Source organism: Artibeus jamaicensis, unplaced genomic scaffold, assembly GCF_021234435.1.
Source record: "Artibeus jamaicensis isolate MK-2021 breed Jamaican fruit bat unplaced genomic scaffold, CSHL_Jam_final contig_944, whole genome shotgun sequence".
NCBI classification, from domain to species: Eukaryota; Metazoa; Chordata; class Mammalia; order Chiroptera; family Phyllostomidae; genus Artibeus; species Artibeus jamaicensis.
The window spans coordinates 5,442,335-5,460,435 of NW_026522020.1; the positions used below are offsets into that span (position 1 = coordinate 5,442,335).

At 65.9% G+C, this 18,101-nt stretch overlaps 2 protein-coding genes across 5 annotated transcripts; both read left to right on the forward strand.

Annotated features, from left to right (window-relative positions):
- The first annotated feature begins 1,064 nt into the window (after positions 1–1,064).
- On the forward strand, positions 1,065–13,087 carry GPR35 (G protein-coupled receptor 35). 4 transcript variants are annotated; one of them, XM_053655246.1, is made up of 3 exons: positions 1,065–1,204; positions 8,548–8,583; positions 8,713–13,087. In XM_053655246.1, exon 3 carries the CDS (start codon positions 8,723–8,725, stop codon positions 9,635–9,637), a length of 915 nt encoding a protein of 304 aa, XP_053511221.1. In that variant the 5' UTR covers positions 1,065–1,204; positions 8,548–8,583; positions 8,713–8,722; the 3' UTR covers positions 9,638–13,087. The 4 variants fall into 4 exon arrangements, with proteins under 4 accessions (XP_053511221.1, XP_053511220.1, XP_037017365.2 ...); XM_053655245.1 differs by lacking the exon at positions 8,548–8,583; XM_037161470.2 differs by lacking the exons at positions 1,065–1,204; positions 8,548–8,583 and adding an exon at positions 5,469–5,737.
- Positions 13,088–13,115: 28 nt separating this feature from the next.
- LOC119061078 (G-protein coupled receptor 35-like) lies at positions 13,116–17,906 on the forward strand. The gene is made up of 2 exons (XM_037161506.2): positions 13,116–14,979; positions 15,608–17,906. The coding sequence occupies exon 2, from the start codon at positions 15,612–15,614 to the stop codon at positions 16,758–16,760; it is 1,149 nt and encodes a 382-aa protein (XP_037017401.2). The 5' UTR covers positions 13,116–14,979; positions 15,608–15,611; the 3' UTR covers positions 16,761–17,906.
- The last annotated feature ends 195 nt before the right edge of the window (positions 17,907–18,101 follow it).

Genomic DNA, 18,101 nt, shown 5'->3' on the forward strand with positions numbered 1-18,101 from the left:
CGGAGCTCTCCCAGGAGGGGCGGAGGGTTGGGGGCTCCTCAGCCAGACACCCTGGCTGTGACCGGATCTGGGGACATCCCTAGTCTCTTGCTGGGTGGTGGGGAGGGACATGATTGGCAAGAGGCCCAGTCGGGGGCACGGCGGAGGCCAGGGGAGGGAGGTGGGAAGGCAGCCTGGGGGGCAGTGGCCCCCGAGGTCCTAGGACCCGTGTGGTTGGGCTGAGGAGGCGGGTGTCTGGGTGCAGTGGGCGTGGTCTCCGTGCACCTCCCGACCAGCTCCCTCCTGCCCCCAGGCCTGAGCTGGCCAAGGGCAGACCTTCCCGCCACAGGCAGCGCCGAAGGAGCCCCCAGCCCCCACCCCTGGGTGGCCTCTGCAGTACAGGGCCTGCGTCCACCAGCCGCTGTCCGGACTTCAGGGCCCTTGTTGAAGGCCTGTTCTCGATGGCGCTGCCTGGTGATCTGGGCTTGGCCACACTCAACAGTGTGTCCCCCAGTGACTGTCTGCTCTGCCCTCTGGTCTGCCCTGGAGTCCTGGGCAGCCTGGAAGTGCCCGCCAAGCAGCCGGGGAACAGAGGCTGCTCCCCAGTTGTCTGGGGCCCGAGCAGGTCCCACCCTGGGGGCTGCACCCCCCACCGCCGCGGGGCAGATGTCCCCAGGCCTTGGATGCGTCAGCCTCAGTCTGTATTCTCACACCTGTCACTGGTCCACCAGGGCGCAGTCCGGGCAGAGCTGGGGCTACAGATCTGGGGGCCCCGCCGACCGGGAGGGACTCGCCGGGTGGCTTGACTCAGTGGGGGGCAGGGGAGTCTATAGAACCTGAGGCGGCAGCCTGCCCACCAGGCTGGTGGCAGTGCAAAGCCCTGGGTGGTGTCCCAAGGCCAGGCCTGCCTGGGGACCTGAGCCGCTCTGTGTCCTGCCCGTGGGGGACTGCTCGGGGCGAAGGCTGCCTCCTTCCCCTGCCTCTGGCCTGGCGGACGCAGCCCGCAGGAGCAGGCACACTGTTCCCACCTCCCGCAGACTTTGCCCGCTCCACCTGTTTGCACTTCCTTCTCAGGGCCACTTCCTGCAGCGAGGCATGGTGGCAGTGCCCGCCCTGCGGGAGCCGTGCCCTTCCCAGTCCCGGTCCCGGGTCTTCTCTCTCATGTCCTGGCCCACCAGCCCGCCCCCAGGCCTGGGTCAGCCGTGGGGGTCACAGAGCTTCGGCGGTGAGTTCGGAGACCTGGGTGCCCTGGGAGCAGGTGGTTGGGGCGAGGGCCTGGCCGGCCGGGCTTCCTGGGCAGGAGGCAGGTGGGAGCCGGGGCCAGCTGGCCAGGGCCGGCCGGGCTGCAGCCAAGGTTCGGAAGTGCTCCTAGTTCTTTCCTCTCTCCGTTTGTGATCATCTCTTGCTCAGGGTCCCATGTCTGCTTCACTCGGTTTTACCGGATCTGCCCCCATGAACACCTAACAGATGTAAACTAGCTCCGCTGCATTTGAGATGAACAGAAGAGTCCCGGTGGTCCCGGGGACACGGTGGGGTTTGGGACCTGGCTCTGCTCCCTCAGGGCAGGGTCACCTCTGGTTTTGAGGAGGAGTGTAGGGGCCAGGCTGGGCCCACCGGCCCCTGGAGCACTCAGCTCTGCGGCCCGGGGGCCCTGTTTCTCCCTCATCAGCGCCAACGACGGCCGTGGGCTCGGGCTGCAGCCCCGCACGACCCTGTGTTTCTGGTGGAAACGGGCCTCTTCCACAGGAGCACGAGGCGAGCGCTCCAAGGACCCGTGCACAGGAAGTGGCGGCCGGCAGAACGGTTCGTTGGAGTGGAAGGCTGCCCTGAGGCTCCGTGTCCATCGGTCCCGCCAGGGACAAGCAGGGCCAGAAACAGCCCGAGGTCCTGTGCCTGGGCTCTGGGCTGCAGTCCACGGCTGGCCGGGGTGTCCCGGCTGCCCCTGGAGCCCAAGTGTGCAGTCCTCTTGGCCATCAGCCACGGCCGCTGAGGCCACATGGCTGTGGAGAGAGCACACTCCAGTGCACCAGGCGAGTGTGGGTCACGAGAGAGAGCAAGGGAGCGCGCTTTGATCCCCTGGGCACGTAGCCAGGAGCTTGGGTTCTGGACGGACCAGGTGCTTTTCCAGAAGAACCATCAATTTCCCAGGCTTTCATGGGCTTTGGATAGGTCCACCCTGGTTAGACCGGCAGGCCTCTGTGGCCCAGCACCTCTCCCTGCACCCCCAGCAAGCTGGTGCTGGGGGGGGGCGGAGCAGCGCCGTGGCCCCGGGGGTGTGACTGCAGCTCCCCGGGAAGGGACGGGCCCCTGCCCCCAGGTTATTGAGCCCCACATCTGAGCCTCTCCGCCCCCTCGCCCTTATTCATAGTCGGGGCCATGCTCACAGTGCCGTGGGGACTCCTTGGCCGTCCCTCCACCCCAACGAACTCTATGGCTGCCCGGTCCACTTGTGAAAATGTAACCTGCTGGCCCTTACCACGCGCGTCTCGAAGAAACACTCGCACCCCAGCTCCCCTCACAGCACCTGCTGAAGACGGCCACAGCCCCCGTCTGTCCAGGGCCACAGGGCCGTGTGTGTGTGTGTGTGTGTGTGTGTGTGTGTGTCCGCTGAGCCGGCGCCTGCCGCCTCCACTGCCGCTGCTCTGGGTGCCAATGGGAGACACCTGTGTGCTTTCCAGGCCGGCGCTGCCCCAGCACGGAAGCCTCTTTTCTGTCCATCTGTCTGTCTGCAGAACTGGTTCCTAGGAGGAGCACTCCTGGGCCAAAGGACACGAATCTAGTTCCGGTGGATATGCAGCCCCCTCTGCCGGCGGGTGTGCCGTGCTCCGAGTCCCTGGGGGGCGTCCCGAGGGGACTGCTGTCTGCTCTGGCTTTGGCCCAGGGGACGGGGAGTGGGCACTGCCCCTCACAGTTCTCCTCTCACGGGTCTGTCTCGGTCTTTTCACCGCTTTGCCGAGCCCGTTGCTCCTTTTTCGTGTAACCTGCTGTGTTTCTATTAGTCAGCGTCTTGTCCAGTGTCCAGGGGAGGGACAGGAGAGGGGCGTGAAGACACTCAGCAGCAAGTTTCTCCGGGGACGCAGGGGCCCTCCTGCCTTGGTGGCCCTTGGGGGCTGGGCGAGCTGCCTGCTCCCAGGCTCACCGCAGACAGACCGGGTCGGACCGGCCGCTGTGGAGGCCGCCGCCTTGGGTGGCGGGGGGCCCGGGGGAGACGAGCCCTCTGCTCCGACCTCAGAGGCCCCAGCAGGGGGACAGGCCCATCACCTCTTCAGCCCGAGGGGCCCGCGGGGGCGGAGCCGGAGTGCCTGTCCCGTGGGGTGGGGAGGGCCTGCAGGCTCTTCAGCGGGGGCCACAGCCTCCTGGGAGAGACGGGGTGTGACGACCGGGGAGGCCTCCCAGGTGGCCCGGAGCCCCGCCTGCTGTTCGGTGTGGGTGGCGGGTGCCCATCGGGAAGGCGGCCGCCTCAGCCGGGCAGCGCAGCCTCGGGCCGAGGCGGGAGGGGGCTGGGAGGAGTCAGCAGCCTGAGGCTGGAGCAGCCTCCTCAGCCGCCCCTTCGCCGCCGCCGGAGGGGTCCCTGAGGGCCCTGGCAGAGCAGGCGGGCTGCGAGGAGCTGGCCAGGGGCGGAGGAGAGCATAGCTGGCAGAGGTGAGTGGGCCGGCCTGGGGGTCTCCCCACCCGGGGACCCTCCTGCTGGGAGAGTGCCAGGCGGCGGGTGGGGCACCGCAGCCGGATGAGGAGGCACTCCCCTCGCCTGCGGTGTCTGGACTCCCCGAGGCGCGGGCAGGCTGCGGTGACAGGCAGGGAAGGGCGGTGCCGTGCGTGACCCCCTCCTTGGCCTGCGTGTGCCTGTGGCTCCGTTGGTGGGGGATCTGGACCAGGACAGGCAGCCCCACAGGCACCCTCGGCCCATGTTCTCACACCTTTGTAACCCAGGGAGTTTCGAAGGGCCCCCATGCCCTTTTCATGACCCGTGACCTGTTCATGACCTGTGACCTGTTCATGACCCTTCATGACCTATGGAACCTCAGACGCAGCGGGCAGGCCCCGAGCGTGTGTCACTGGGGGCGTCCACCAAGCTGGGGAACCTGCCCACGCTCAGCACACGTGCTGAACACACGAGTGACGAATGAATGAATGAGGGAGGGAGCGGTGCGGGACCTCGGCCCCACAGCGGGGTGGCAGGTTCCCCAGGGAGAGAGGGGCCGCTGCCAGACCAGGGCCGCCCAGCCTCCCCTGGGCCCCACCCGCCAAGCTTCGGGTGGACCTGGCGCAGTGACCACAGCTGGTGGCCGTCGCTTACAGGCCTGCAGCCCTTTCCACCCTCAGGGATTCGGAGGAGGGGCCCAAGGACCACCCCCTCGAGACCCGGGCCCGACCCCACACACTTGCCTGTCACAGGGCCTCTCCCAGGCCCAGCAGGCGAGAAGCAGGACCGGCCTCTGGGACCTCGGCGGGAGGGCAGGCGTGGGGTGCGGGCTGAGCGCGGGGGCCTGGCGGCATCGCGGCGGCCCTCGGCCTGTCCTCCGCAGACCCACTGCTGCGGCTTCCGGACGGCCCAGCCGTGAGCGACAGGGCCTGGTCCGGGGCGGCCCCCACCCCACTGGGAGGGAGCCGGCGGCGTGGTGGGCTCAGGGGCGGTGGGGGGACAGAGACCCCTCTCACAGGCACATGCTTCTGAGCCCGCGGTCACCGGGCGTTCACAGAGCGCCACCGGGAGCCACGATCCTGCTCGGTCCCCTGCTAGGCCATCGGCTGCATTCTTCCTGCTGACGGGCTTCACTGAGGCCCTACTGTGCGCCCGGTGGTGACGAGTCGAGGGCTGGGGGGGGTCCCTGCCACAGGCAAGAACTGTGCGCAGCTGACCCTTGAAAACAAGGGTTCAAACCCGCAGGGCCCACGGACGTGCACGCTGCCCTCGGTTCACGCCGTGCGTGCGCCTTCCCTCCCCGGGGCTTTCTCGGTGAGACTCTGGTCTCCGCTCGCTCCAGGAGCGCAGTGTCCGTCCGGCGTGCGCGCTGCCCGAGTGCGTGAGTGAGGCCTCCAGGAGGCACCTGGAGGTCAGGTTTCGGGGGGTTCTCGGCTGCGTGGGGTCCGTGCCTCTAACCCCGAGGCGTGGGAGGCTCAGTGGCACGGAAGTCGAGGTCGTCTGAAGAGACCGGGTGGGGGGAGGAGGAGCCCATGGAGTGACCCCATCGCCTGGTTTGGGGCTGTGCCCGGGGGACAGGGGTGAGACCAGGCCCTTCTTCAGGGGCCTGCATGTGGGGAGCACTGGTCCGTGGTCTGGAGGCCGGGCCTCCACCCCCCACTCTGCCTGCAGTCCCGCCTCTGCAGGTGGGGGTGGGCCCGAGGGCGGCCCCGCAGTCTGTGCAGGGGGACCAGCCTCGGTCAGCGCCTCAGTGGGGTCCACAGGAGGCTCGGCGTGCAGAGGCCGGACGGGGAGGGCGCCCAGGGAGGACTTGGGGGCCCGGGGGCCATCAGGACGGGAGGGGGGCCGCCCGGAAGGAGGCCTCTGAGGAGTCGGTCTTGAGTGGGCGGGTGGCTGAAGCCGCTGCAGGAAGGGGCCCTCGGACTGGACTGGCGTGTGAGGAGTGCGAGGCATCAAACTGGCCTGGCTCTCACTTCCCTTCCTGGAAGTTTCTTCAGTGGTTCTGGGCTGGGCAGAGGCGGGGAGCCCGTCAACCTCCCTCTGCTGTCGCCAGTTCACCCGCCTCACAAAGGGCTGTAGTCGGCAGCTCAGCCCGGAAAAGCAGGCTGCGGGCAGGTCGGTGCCAACTGTGGGGTCAGGGGCCCCAGGGCCGGGCGGGGCTGCGCTGGGGGCTTGGAACCGCAGGGGGGTGTCCGAAGGGGGCGCTCAGGGCTGGGGTTGGTCAGAATGCGGCTGCAGTTGGGAGGAACTTGGGGTGTCTCCCAGGGCCTGGGCTCCCATCTCGTTGTGAAATCCACGTTGTGAGTTGTGGCCACCAAACTAGAATAGAAATATCTCAGTTCTGTGTTCTCGCCTCGGTGAGTTCTGTGTCATGAAAGTTTTTTATTTTATGGGGTAACATGGGTCATTAACATTCCATACATTCCGGGGATACAAGAGTGTCATCGGCCACTGTGCACTCGGAGTCCAGTGTCCTCCTGTCACCGTGTATGTGACCCTGACCCTCTTTGTCCCCCACCACACCGCCTCTGGCGGCCACCACTCTGCTGTCTGCGTCTGTGAGTTTGTTTAGGTCTCTTTCTGTTTGTTGCTTTTTCTTTCACATCCTTCTCGTGAGCAAAAGCAGGCGGTGTCTCTCCTTTTCCGTCTGACTGATGTCCCTTAGGCGCTGTCATCACAAGTGGCAGCATCTCGTCCTCGCTGTGACTGAGCAGTGTCCCAGTGTGTGCCCAGCCCGTATCCCCGTCCCTGTGTCTGTCACTGGACTCCGGTGGCTTCCGCATCTCGGCCACTGAGAATGACGCTGTGAACGAATGTTGGGGTTCACATATCGTTCAGAGAAAGTGTTTTTCTTATTTTCTGGGTCAGTTCTCAGACGAGGAATCGCTGACTTACGTGCCCCCTTCTTGCTCCGTGGTGACCGTGCCTGTTCGTGTCCCCTCCCCCCCGCACCCCGCCTTGCTCCGTGAAACTCTCATTTCGCTCACGCCAGTCCTGGACCCTGGGGTGTTCCTCAGGTGGTCCGAGCTCCGGAGGCCTTCATGGTGCCGAGTGCTGCCATCCGCCCCCCGAGTCCCACGCAGCCAGCCACACTCGGGGTCGCGGGGGTCAGCAGGGCGGGCAGACGGAGAGGAGCCGGGAGGCTGCGGGGGAGGGCCGGGCTCTGCAGGGCACACGCAGATCTCCGTGCAGTCGCAACGTGGCTTCCTGCTTCCTGTGTGGGAAGCACACGAGGGCCTCCACCCCCACCCACAGCAGCCTCCCAGGGCTAGGAAGGAAGGGCCCTGGCAGCTGAGCTCTCGCCCCTGCTGCGAGCCCCCACTGCCCCAGCGTGACCCCTGACCCTGCACAGCTGTGGGGACAGTCCACGTGCCTGGGCAGGAGGCCGGCTGGCATCCCTGTCCTGAACACGCATCCCCACGCGGGGGCTGGGCTCAGGCAGGGACACACAGTGGCCATTTGGGTGGGACCGAGGCCTTGACGGCCCAAGCTTTTCCTGGGACACATCCCAGGGGACAGACATGAGGGCCCCAGAGCAGCAGTCCTGGCAGCTTCGAAGGATTCTGGGGTGGGGGGGTCTCACAGAGATATGGCCTCCATATCTTGGGGTGTCCGGGTGGGAGGTGGCTGGGAGGGCAGGACCGGCAGGAAGGGAGGAGGCCAGTGGTGACTTCCAGCAGGTTCTGGGCTTGAGGTATAAAAGCAGGTGACGCAGAAAAGGGACAGAACAAGCCACGGCCCTCAGCTGCGGGAGAGAGAGCTGGAGGCCTGGGGAATCTTACTCCCAGAAAAGGATTCGTGAAATTGTAATTGCTAGCAGATGTGCCATTTTAAAATTCAAAAGAACCGCAAGGCTCATTTGCCGAACGTTTCTGTTCTTGGCGGAAACTGTGCTCCTGCCCGGCTGTGGTCTGTGTCAGCGAGTCCCCAGGGGGCCACAGCCTGGAGGCGCTAATGAGCCTGATGACTCAGCAGACACTGGGCTCTGGGTGTCTCCTCCCTCCTGTGTGTGGGGGTGAGTGGGTTGGCCTGGGTATGGGAGCAGAACCAGCCCAGCCTGGCCCCGAGCCACCCTGGGGGACTGGCCACTTTCCATTCCCCACCTAAAAGGCAGGGAGCCCCCAGAGGGCCTGTTCTCATGGGGGAGGGAGGCCCCTGCCCCCGGGTCCTCCAGCCAGAGGAGCCATGGTGGGGCCGAGAGGAGGCGTGAGGGTGGCCGTGCCCTGTGCCGTTGGTGAGGGGGCACCGCGGCCGGCACAGCTCAGGTGAATCCGGAATCCATCTCAGCACTGGGTGCAGTGGCAGGGAGGCCAGACCCCTGACCCCGTCCCCTCACCCCTGGAGGCTGGTCCTGGCCTCCCCCCCTCGGGGTGCATGCTAGAGCAGGTTCAGGGGGCCCTGACCCCGGCTTGGGCCTGAAGGGGCCGAGCCCCAGTAACTCCTCTGACCACAGGGAGCTCGGGGCTCCCTGCCCCAGATGGGGCCAGGGGTGGGCCTCGGCGCCCAGGACAGGGTGGGCGGGAGTTCTGGAGGTTTCCGGGGGCGGGGGTGCTAACCGGAGCCACAGCCCCTGTTGGCCCCTGCTGCCAGATGGCTGAGGGGTGGGGTGGGTGTGGCCGACCTGCAGGGTCCCGGCATGGGTCAGAGGCGGGTGCTCCCTGCAGCCAGGTCCCGGGAGAGGCTGAAGGGCTTCTTGGTCCTCCACCCCGCCCTGGAGTCGCCACGCAGGCTTCCTGTCCTGAGCTGGCTCCGCTGGACTCCGAGGTGGACCATGAGTTCCCACCTTCCTCTCTGCCCAGTAGCAGGCCGGCCCGGGTCGGCAGGAGGGGCTCCTGAGAGAGTGAGGGTCTGGGTCTAGGCCTGGGCTGGCTCACGATGCCACCCTGCTCCAAACGGCATGATCTCCCCGTCTGTCCCCTGGGCAGGGGTCCGGCCTCGGTGTCCGTGAGTTCCTCTGGAGGGTGAGTTTTGTGTGCCTGGGTGGCGGTGGGGGTTCACCTCCCGAATCCCCGGCCACAGGTGGGAGGGGCTTCTCCAGCCCCTGGGCCGCGCCTCCTGCCCACGCCCTGAGCCCCTCTCGCCTCTTGCAGCCGCCGGACCATGAACATCAGCCTTTGCTCCGCCGTCTGGCTGCCTCCGGCCCAGCACATCCACAACGCCTACCTGGGCCTGCTGCTGGTGCTGGGCCTGCTGCTGAACGCCGGGGCGCTCTGGGTGCTCTGCTGCCGCCTGCGCCGCTGGACGGAGACCCGCGTCTACATGGTCAACCTGGCCGCGGCCGACCTCTGCCTGCTCTGCGCCGTACCCTTCATGGTCTACTCGCTGACGCACAGCTCGCCCGCGGGGGACACGGTGCTGTGCCAGGTCTCCCAGAGCGTCTACCTGGTCAACAGGTACATGAGCATCGGCCTGATCACGGCCATCGCCGTGGACCGCTACCTGGCCCTGCGGCACCCCCTGTACGCCCGCGGGCTGCGCTCCCCCCGTCAGGCTGGGGCCGTGTGCGCGGCCCTCTGGGTGCTGGTGGCCGGCTCCCTGGGGCTCCGCTGGGCCCTGAAGGACCAGGAGGGCGGCTTCTGCTTCGGGAACCCCGGCCGGCGGCACCCCCGGACTGTGGTCTTCTCCCTGCTGGGCTTCTACCTGCCTCTGGCCGTGCTGCTGCCCTGCTCCCTGCAGGTGGTGGCCGCCCTGGGCCGGAGTCCGGCTGCCGAGGCGGGCCAGGCGGAGGCCACCCGCAAGGCGGCCCGCATGGTCTGGGCCAACCTGGCCGTGTTCGTGGTCTGCTTCCTGCCCTTGCACGTGGTGCTGACGTGGCGCCTGGCCACTGGCCTGCGCACCTGCGCCACCGTCTACGCCCTCCACATCACCAGCAGGGTCTCGGATGCCAACTGCTGCCTGGACGCTGTCTGCTACTACTACATGGCCAAGGAGTTCCAGGAGGCGTCCGCCCTGGCCAGGAGCCCCGGAGTCAAGGCCCAGAAGAGCCAGGGCTCTCTGTGTGTGACGGTGGCCTAGGGGAGGGGCGTGGGGTTGGGGAGGCAGAGGGCCAGGTGATGCCACCTGATGGAGGGCAGGGGAACCGGTGGGGAGGAGCCCTGGAGTCACTGTGGCTGTGGGCCCGGTCCTGCGGCAGGGTCTCAGGCCCGGAGCCTGGGACGGTGGCTGCCCTGCCCCTGGTGTGGAGGACATACGGGGCCGAGGGCAGGGGGACTGAGGCCTGAGCGGGCCTCCCAGCCAGGAACCCGTGACAGGACTGAACCCCTGCTGAGTCCAGGGCCTGGTGCTGCCGTCCACTGGGGGCCGGAATAAAGCCGTCCACCAGGGCTGGCCGGGACTGAGCTGTTTGCACCGCCCAGCCTGCAGGGCGGGAGGGGTGGGGGTGGGGGTGTCTCTCCAGAGGATTCTCCATTGCCCTTCAGCCTGCTTCCCACCTGCCCAGCTTCCGGGCCCATGAAGCCCAGCGGCTGCCTGGTTTCCTCCTGCTGGTGTGGGCTGGTCCCCTGCACAGATGCGGTGGATGGGGAAGGGGGGCCGGCAGGAGGCGGCGCACTCCCACACTTCGTCCAGGAAGCGGGGGGCTGGGTGTCAGCCCGGCAGGCTTGTGTGGCGGCCGCACCTCCCTGGCCTCCCTGGTGTGGCCGGGCGCTGTGGTCCGGCCGTAGCGGGTCAAGGGGTCCCACAGGTGAGGGTAAGCGTCGGTGCTGGGTGACAGACGACAACACGCCTCAAAGGACAGTGAAGCTCTCTTCTGTTTATTGCAAGTACAAGCGGGTTTTTATATTTTCATTTTAGGTAGCGATTAACATTTGCAGGTGTATAGCATGATCAGTTAAGCAGAAAAAATCAATACAAAGGTAACCAGGAAAAGTACAAGAATTTCCATAGTTTCAATTATACAAAAATTGTTTTGACTGGGAGAACCATTAATCAGACAATTTGAAATAACTCTATAGACAGAGTTTGAATATCTTATTGTTTATTAAAGGTCTAAAATTTGGCATGGGGCAAAAGGTATGCTAGACCGAGCAGAGGTTAGGAAATTTATTATAAGGCCTCTGTGATGTCTAACTTAGCTATTTATCTTTCTGTCTAAAATGTTTCTCTATGTACTATGGACTCTAACTCCTTGGTAACTGTATCTACGTGCTTAGTTTATAGTATCTAACAAGCTTCTCCTGTTTCTTTGCCTACTAAATTCTAATTAACATATATTCCTGTTCAAGGTAAAGGAGGGGCTGTTATTCCAACAACTTTTAGATATTCAGGGGCTATTTCATTAGAGGGGATTAACTTGGGGGGCACTCTGGGTAACTCTGGCTCCCTGCTGCGTAGTATTAACTTGTCCTGCATCTGCTTAACTGGGTCAGGGAAGGAAATATTCTTCCCTTTGGACTCACTGGACATCGTGGGCCTTTCCTCCTCTGGACCCCAGAGAGGGTATTATTTTGGGGAAAGGCCAAGGTGGCATTTTTCTCAGTCTGACCTAGTTGTTGATCAGCTCTGAGAATGGCCATCATTTCTAGGAGATTCCAAATTATCAGAAAAGTTAATGTCAGAACACCAAGAGCCAGCAAGAACAGAATCAACACTGTCTACCCACTTACGCCACTTCCTCCAGGCCTGAATATGCTTCTTTGAAGCCATATTCCCCACAGTCGGACTTTGTCAGACAGCGTGGCTGGAGCTGGAACTGGACGTGGCGGCCGGGCGTCCAGGCTCAGGTTGAAAGGACCAGAGTGCTGCGGTGGCTGCTGCGGGTGCTGGTCCAGCTGGGCCTGGGTTCAGAGTCCAGCACGGCCTCCCCCCACGTGTCCTGGCCCCCGGAGCCTCCCCTGTCTGTTCTTCGGCTGCCACACCCGGGTGGCAGGCCAGCCTCCCTCACCCCACCCAGGGCTCCCCAAACCCCCTCACCCATCCAGTCTCCTCAGGTGTCTGCGCCCCACTCTAGCCCTCCAAGCCCGTCATCACAGCCCCACCCTTCTGGGGACAGTTTCCAGCCCCTGGCCTCTGCCACCCCCACCCTCCAGGGTTTTGCTTTCCAAGGAACCGAGGGGTCTGCAGAATGGCCTCCCCCTGGGCCGGCAATGCGCATGGCACTCAGAGGCTGTCGGTGCACCTGGTCCTGTCCTTGGCCAGGTTTGGGGATCGGGAAAACGGGCCAGTTGGGCCTGGGACTCATCTCCGGAGCCAAGCCCCCCACCGCCTCAGCGTCGTAAGACGGTGGAGGGGGTGCCCAGATGCCCTTGGGGACCAGCACCAGAAAAGAGCCGTAGACTGAAAGGGCAGCTGCGGCCACCATGCAGCCCCGCGCTCAGCAGGACTCGGTGGCCCCGCTGAGCTTAGAGGGGCAGCTGCTGTGCCATCTGCACCCAGCAGTGGAGGGGCCCTCAGCCCCCAAATGACCCACCCACCTCCCGTGGATGCCCAGGGTCCCCCCTCACTGGCCCCTGGGGTGCCGCTCCTCCCTGGTCTGTGGCTGGGATTGGGGCGCACGCACTCCCTCTCCCTCCCGCCCCGTGGGGCTCCTGGCACAGTGGAGGCGGCTGGGTTTTCACAGAGTCAGGCCCAGGACACCGATTCGCACCGGCCACAGCCGCCCTGGGGGTGGTGAGCCTGGGGGTGGTGCGCTGCTGTGGGCTGCGCAGCCCCAACCCGTGGGGACAGCCAGAGGAAGTGTGGGTGGTCAGCTCAGAGTGAGGCCACTCCCGGGAAGTGGTGGCCACTGGTGAGCCTCAAAGCGCAGACGGATCTAGGTGGTGGCCGGGCCCAAACGCAGGCTGGGGCGGACCCGGAGAACTTCCCGGAACCAACTGCATCTGATCAGCAGCTGGGCTTCATGCAGAACCTCAGTGGCCAGAGATTCTTACACAGAGACCAAGGTGCCCCTGGGCGGTGCCATGTCCCTCTGTCCCCAGCAGTCTGTGCCATCTGTGTGGCCGGTGCTCTAAGTCTTCCTTCCAGGGCAGTTCGCTTTAAGACGCCTCTTCCTGTCCGTGCTGGGGTTCAGCTGGCCACAGATGGTCTGGGGACAAGGCGGCCCGTGGAGGGGGGGCCCAGCTGTCCTCCCTGGGGCTCTCAGCAGAGTCCCTCCTAAGCACAGAGTCCAGCCCCCCTCGGGAAGGCGTGTCGGTCAGAGGCAGTGCTGGGGGGCGAGCGGAGACGGCTTGAGGAGGCGCTGTGGGCCTCGGGTCAGCCTCCTACGGCCACGGTGGGGGAACCAGGAGCTGCGGGTGTTCACGGCGTAGTTAGACCTGGGTCCTTGAGCTTGGCTAGGAAGAAGCCCAGAGCCAAGAGCTCTAACTATAAGGGGAGGATTATTTAGAAAGTCTCGGAAGTGGAGGAAGCGAGCCAGCTGGTGGCGTGGGCTCAGAGAATGAGGTCCACAGGCAGCAGACAGCTGTTGGGGCTCAGGAAGGAGGACACAAAGGTGCGAGGTGTGTGCCCGGGGCAGGAGGTGGGGGAGAAGGTGTGGGCGGGGTGAGAGACGGGGAGAGAGAGCGAGCACACGCACCCTCGCTGGGCCGGGCCCTTCCTCGTGGGGGCTTTTACCCGGAGGCCGCAGGGGAGGTCTCAGTGGACTGGGCACCATCACCCCAGGTGCGTCCTCACAGGGCCGTGGTCCCCACCGATGGCCTGAGTCCTGGCAGCTGATGGTCCCACCGTCAGCCAGGGTGCCACTGCACCGGGTGCTGCCGCTGCTTCTCTGGGCGCAGAGCTAACACTCAGCTGAACTGCGACGTCACCACTGCTCTGACCGAGGCCCTGTCTCTTGTCAGACTTGTTCCTGAGGCTACCCAGTGCCCGTCAGAGCCTCGCTGTCCTGTGAGGGCTCGTGGGGGCCCCTTGGCTCCTGCTCTCGGGGGGCTGGGCTGCAGGTGTAGCGACTTGAAAGGCAAGGACAGGTCACCCGCAGGTGAGGGCCGAGCCTGAAGTAGTTGTTTTCCCAGTTTTACCCACTGCTGGGCACCTGGGACTTCCCACATGCCGTCCATGCCTGGCCCTCGGCCCCTGCTCTGCTCCTGCCTGCGTCAAGGGTCCTCTGGCCCGGGTACCCCACCTCAGGGCTGCCCCGCCGCCTCGGGCGGGCACCTTGGGATGCGGAGCCCACAGCAGGAAACTGCGGCAGACTTCCCCAAAGCCCCGTCAGCATAAAAGTCCGATGACACACGGAGAGGGGAGTGTAGACTAGACGGTACCCGGTCAGTCCCCGGGAAGCAAGGGTGTCCTCCAGCCCCCTCTCCCCAGGAGAGTGCTGACCACGAGGAGACACCCCCAACGCCCGCCTGGTGTCGGAGGGGCGCCCCGCCTGGCCCTCGGAGCTTCGCCACCTCGGTGCCCCCCTGCAGCACCGGCTCCAGGTCTGTGAAGAGGGCCCCTCACAGCGCCGGGCACCTGTGGGGCGCCAGGAGCTGGCAGCCGCCAGCTCACTGTGAGGCTCCATGAGGAAGTGCTCCTGCCTCTCGCCTGCCCTTCTCCAGGTCCCGCCAGGGAGTGCCCCTGAGCAGAGGGGCTGAGTCCCCGGCCACTCTCTGGCCCCTTCCTCCTGCAGGTGGCCTGGCCACCTCAGCCAACCAGCCCCTCGGGCCCCGGCCTCAGGCCTGCATCCCCCGGGGCTGCTGCACAGGGGTGGGGGGTGGGGTAGGGGGAGGCCGCCTCCTGCTCAACCAGAATATGCCCCGAATGGGGGGCTCAGAGCCCCTCTGAGAGGGAGGTTTGCACTCGGGGATTTCCAGGGTAAGCGAAGCAGGAAGGGCAGACGGCCCGTTGCTGTGGCCCTGGGCACCCTGAGCTGACCACATGGGGCTGGCCATCAGACGCGCAGCTGAGGACAGCCACTAGATGCACTCCTGGGCTGTGGTCCTGGCTGGCCGTGTGCCCTTCTGTCCCAGAGGGGGTCCCTGGGCAGCGCCCCACAGTGTCCACTACACCTTCCCATCTTGACAGGGCACGCTCCTGGACCCCCAGGCGGTGGTCCAGGGTCTCTGGTTCTCCCGGGCGTGGCGGGCTTGCTGCCCGCCCTGAACCGCAGGGGCTTCCTGTGCAGGGCTCCCCTGCAGGTGTCAACCACAGATGTCCGGGAGCAGGGGCTGCCGCCCGCCAAGGCGGCCATGGGTGCGAGGCGGGGACGCCCCCGCTCCATCCGGCCCTGGGCTCTGGGCTGCTGCAATGTGGCCAGGAAGGGTGGGTGGCAGGTGCCACACACTGCAGGCAGGGCAGCCGGGGCACACTGGGCACAGATGTCACGGGATGGGTGACCCCACCTTCTGGAGGAGACTGTGAAGGTGGTGACCAGCGGAGCAGCCTGGCTGTGTACAGAGGGGCCCCAGCTTGAGTCCTCAAGGCCCTGGCTGACCCAGGTCAGTGAGTCCACCCCGGGTCGACCCTGTCCCTCTGAAAAGCCTGTCTCGCCCCTGCCCTGCCGGCCACCAGAGAGGCTCCCAGAAGCAGGGTGTGGGGCTGGCCCTCATGCATCCCCAGGACCTTGCTGGTGTGGGGTGGAGGCCCTGAGCTCTGGAGGACAGCATAGGCCAGCTCCGCCTCCCGGAGGACCAAGGGCCCCCCTGCTGGGCCATGGCCCCTGGACAGGCCCCCAGGGCTCAGGGGCAGGGTGACCTTGCAGAGGCCCAGGCCAGCAAAGGTCCCAGGTTGAGCTGAAGCCTCTGGTCCAGAGGCTCGAAGAGCAACCGCCGCAGAGGCCCCTGCCTGGCAGGATGCCATTGGGTGGGGCGGGGCGGGCCAGGTGGCTGGTCCTCAGTCTGGGGGGCCTCGGTGGAGCCCCTGGGGTTAGAAAAGGGGGCAGAGGGGGCACTCTGACTCAGGTTTGTGGGAGCCCTGGGACTGGCACAGGAAGTGGGGGAGAGAGAGAGAAAGCTGGGGAGTGGGCAGGGGAGCGGGCAGGACAGAGTGGCTGCAGCGCCTCCCCCCCCAGGAGGAGCTCCTGAGCCTGCTGACCCCCACCGCCCTGCTCCCACTCCCTGCTCCCAGGGTCATGGTGTCGGAGGCCGACGCCCCCGCCAGCAGCTCCAACAGCTGCAGCACAGACAGGGGCGCCTGGTCGCAGGTGGCGACCAGCGCCTCCATCTGCCTCATCCTGGCGCTGGGCCTGCTGCTGAACGCCCTGGCGCTCTGGGTGTTCTGCTGCCGCCTGCGCCGCTGGACGGAGACCCGCGTCTACATGGTCAACCTGGCCGCGGCCGACTGCCTGCTGCTGCTGAGCCTGCCGGGGATCCTGCACACGCTGGGCCAGGCGCCAGGGGCCCAGGAGGGTGCCCTGTGCAGGGTCCTGCAGAGCTTCTACTACATCAACACCTACATGAGCATGTGGCTCCTCACGGCCATCGCCGCCGACCGCTACGCTGCCGTGAAGTTCCCGCTGCGGGCCCGGGCCTGGCGCAGCCCCCGCCAGGCCGCCCTCACCTGTGCGGCCCTCTGGGTGCTGGTCATCGTGGCTGTGGCACTGCCCGCGGCCTGGCTGGGCCCAGGGGAGAGCTTCTGCTTTGGGAAGGGCCGCACACGGGGCCCCAGGGCCCTGGTCTTCTCCCTGCTCCTCTTTGTCCTCCCGCTGGTCGTCCTGAGCTTCTGCTCCGGCCAGGTGCTCCGGCACCTCCTCCGCCAGTGGGCGCGGGCGCAGCCCCCGGCCACCGCCCCCATTCTCAAGGCCATCTGCGTGGTGGCAGCCGGCCTGGCCACCTTCATGCTCTGCTTCCTCCCGCTGCACGTGGCCTTGCTGGCCAAGCTCGTGGCCCAGTGGACGGGCGCGGCCTGCCCCACCGTCCAGAGGCTGGCGGCCTTCGTGCAGGTGGCCTCCCGCATGGCCAATGCCAACTGCTGCCTGGATGCCGTGTGCTACTACTTTGTGGCCTCGGAGTTCCAGGAGGAGGCGGGGGCTGTGCTCGCCAGGCCCTGGCCTTTTGCAGGGAGGGCGTCGGGCACTGCTGCTTGCGGCCCCCCTGACCTGGGCACCCAGGAGAGGGCCATAGGGGGGAGCTCGCTGGACCCGCTGTCGTCCCACAGCCACAGCGTCCGTGAGAAGCAGCCGCCCTCGGCGCAGTGGGAGGAGGCACCGTCTCAGGCTGTGGGTCCTGGGCCGGCTCCCCCTCTGCCGGTGGGGTCTGACCTCAACACTGAAGGGCTGTGACCACCCGGGTCTTTCTCCTCCGAGCCTCTCCTTTGTCCCGCCTCGCGCTCGATGGTGCAGAGTGACCCGTTTACTCCAGGTGACCCTCCCAGCACCGGACATTCTGGGGAGGGTGTCGCAGGAAAAAGAGCCCTCATCTCTCCTGTCACCTCCGAGTCACAACCAGACACCAAAGTCTGCTGCGGCTGCGGCTCGGGCCTCTCTGCAAGCCTTCGGCACCTGCTCGAGCCCCAGGCCGGCAGGGCGCCTCTGTCTTCTGAGCTGGGTCCCAGTTGAAGGGACACAGCTGCAAATGAGTTTAAAGAAATTCTTTTTTTTTCTGATTAAAAAAAAAGACTTTATTTATTTTTAGAGAGAGAGGAAGGGAGGGAGAAATGGAGGGCAAGAAACATCCATGTGTGGTTGTCTCTCGTGTGCCCCATACTGGGGACCTGGTGGGCAACCCGGGCATGTGCCCTGACTGGGAATCAAACTGGCAACCTTTCAGTTTGCAGGCTGGTGCTCAGTCCACTGAGCTACACCAGCCAGGGTGGAGTGTTCCCGACAATGCTGAAGTCTTCTGGAATAGAGACTCCAACCCTCACACACCTCCAACGGCGGCTGCGTGCCCTGCTTTACTGCGGCGATGCCCACGGGCCCGGTGTCTCCTGCTAATTTACCCACAGAATGCACTGTCTGAGCGCCCACAGTTTCCGTCCTGTGTGGACGCAGCTGTGTGGGGAGCCAAGGGACTTTCCGTGGGGACAGACATGCCGGCCGTCCTCCCACCTTGGGCCCCGTGCCGCCTCCTGGGGAGATCCCCTTTCCTCCCACAGCCTCTGCTCCGTGTGCCACTGCAGCTCCGCCCCGGCCCACGCGGAGCCTCCCCGCAGGGGAGCTGGTTGGCGCCACCGCCCTGTGTGCCTCACCTCTGTCTGGAAGCCTCTGCCCCACCCCGTCAGGCCCACGGGAGGGAGGAGGCACCGCCAGGCGGTCAGGGAGCCATGGAAGGGGGGGGTCTCTCCCTCCTCCGCTGCCTCCTTGGAAGCCCAGGTGGGTGACCAGGACCTGTCCCTTCTCAGCTGGAAGAGAGGGTGGGGCCTGCGGCTGGGGGTTCCCAGGACCCGAGCTGAGGAGACTCTGTCCCCTCGCCTGCGGGGAGAAGGCGGCTACGGCCCCTCCAGCCGGGGGGAAGCTGGGGTCCTCCCGGAAGGCCCCAGGGTTGGCGAGGGTCTGTCTGCGTCTGAGAACCTGCCGTTGGCCTCCCCGAGGCTCAGGATGCGGCGGGTGAGGGCCTGTGTCTGGCTCGCTCCCCCGCTGCCTTGGGCCCCAGACACCTCCCCCGACGTCCCCCCCAGGGTC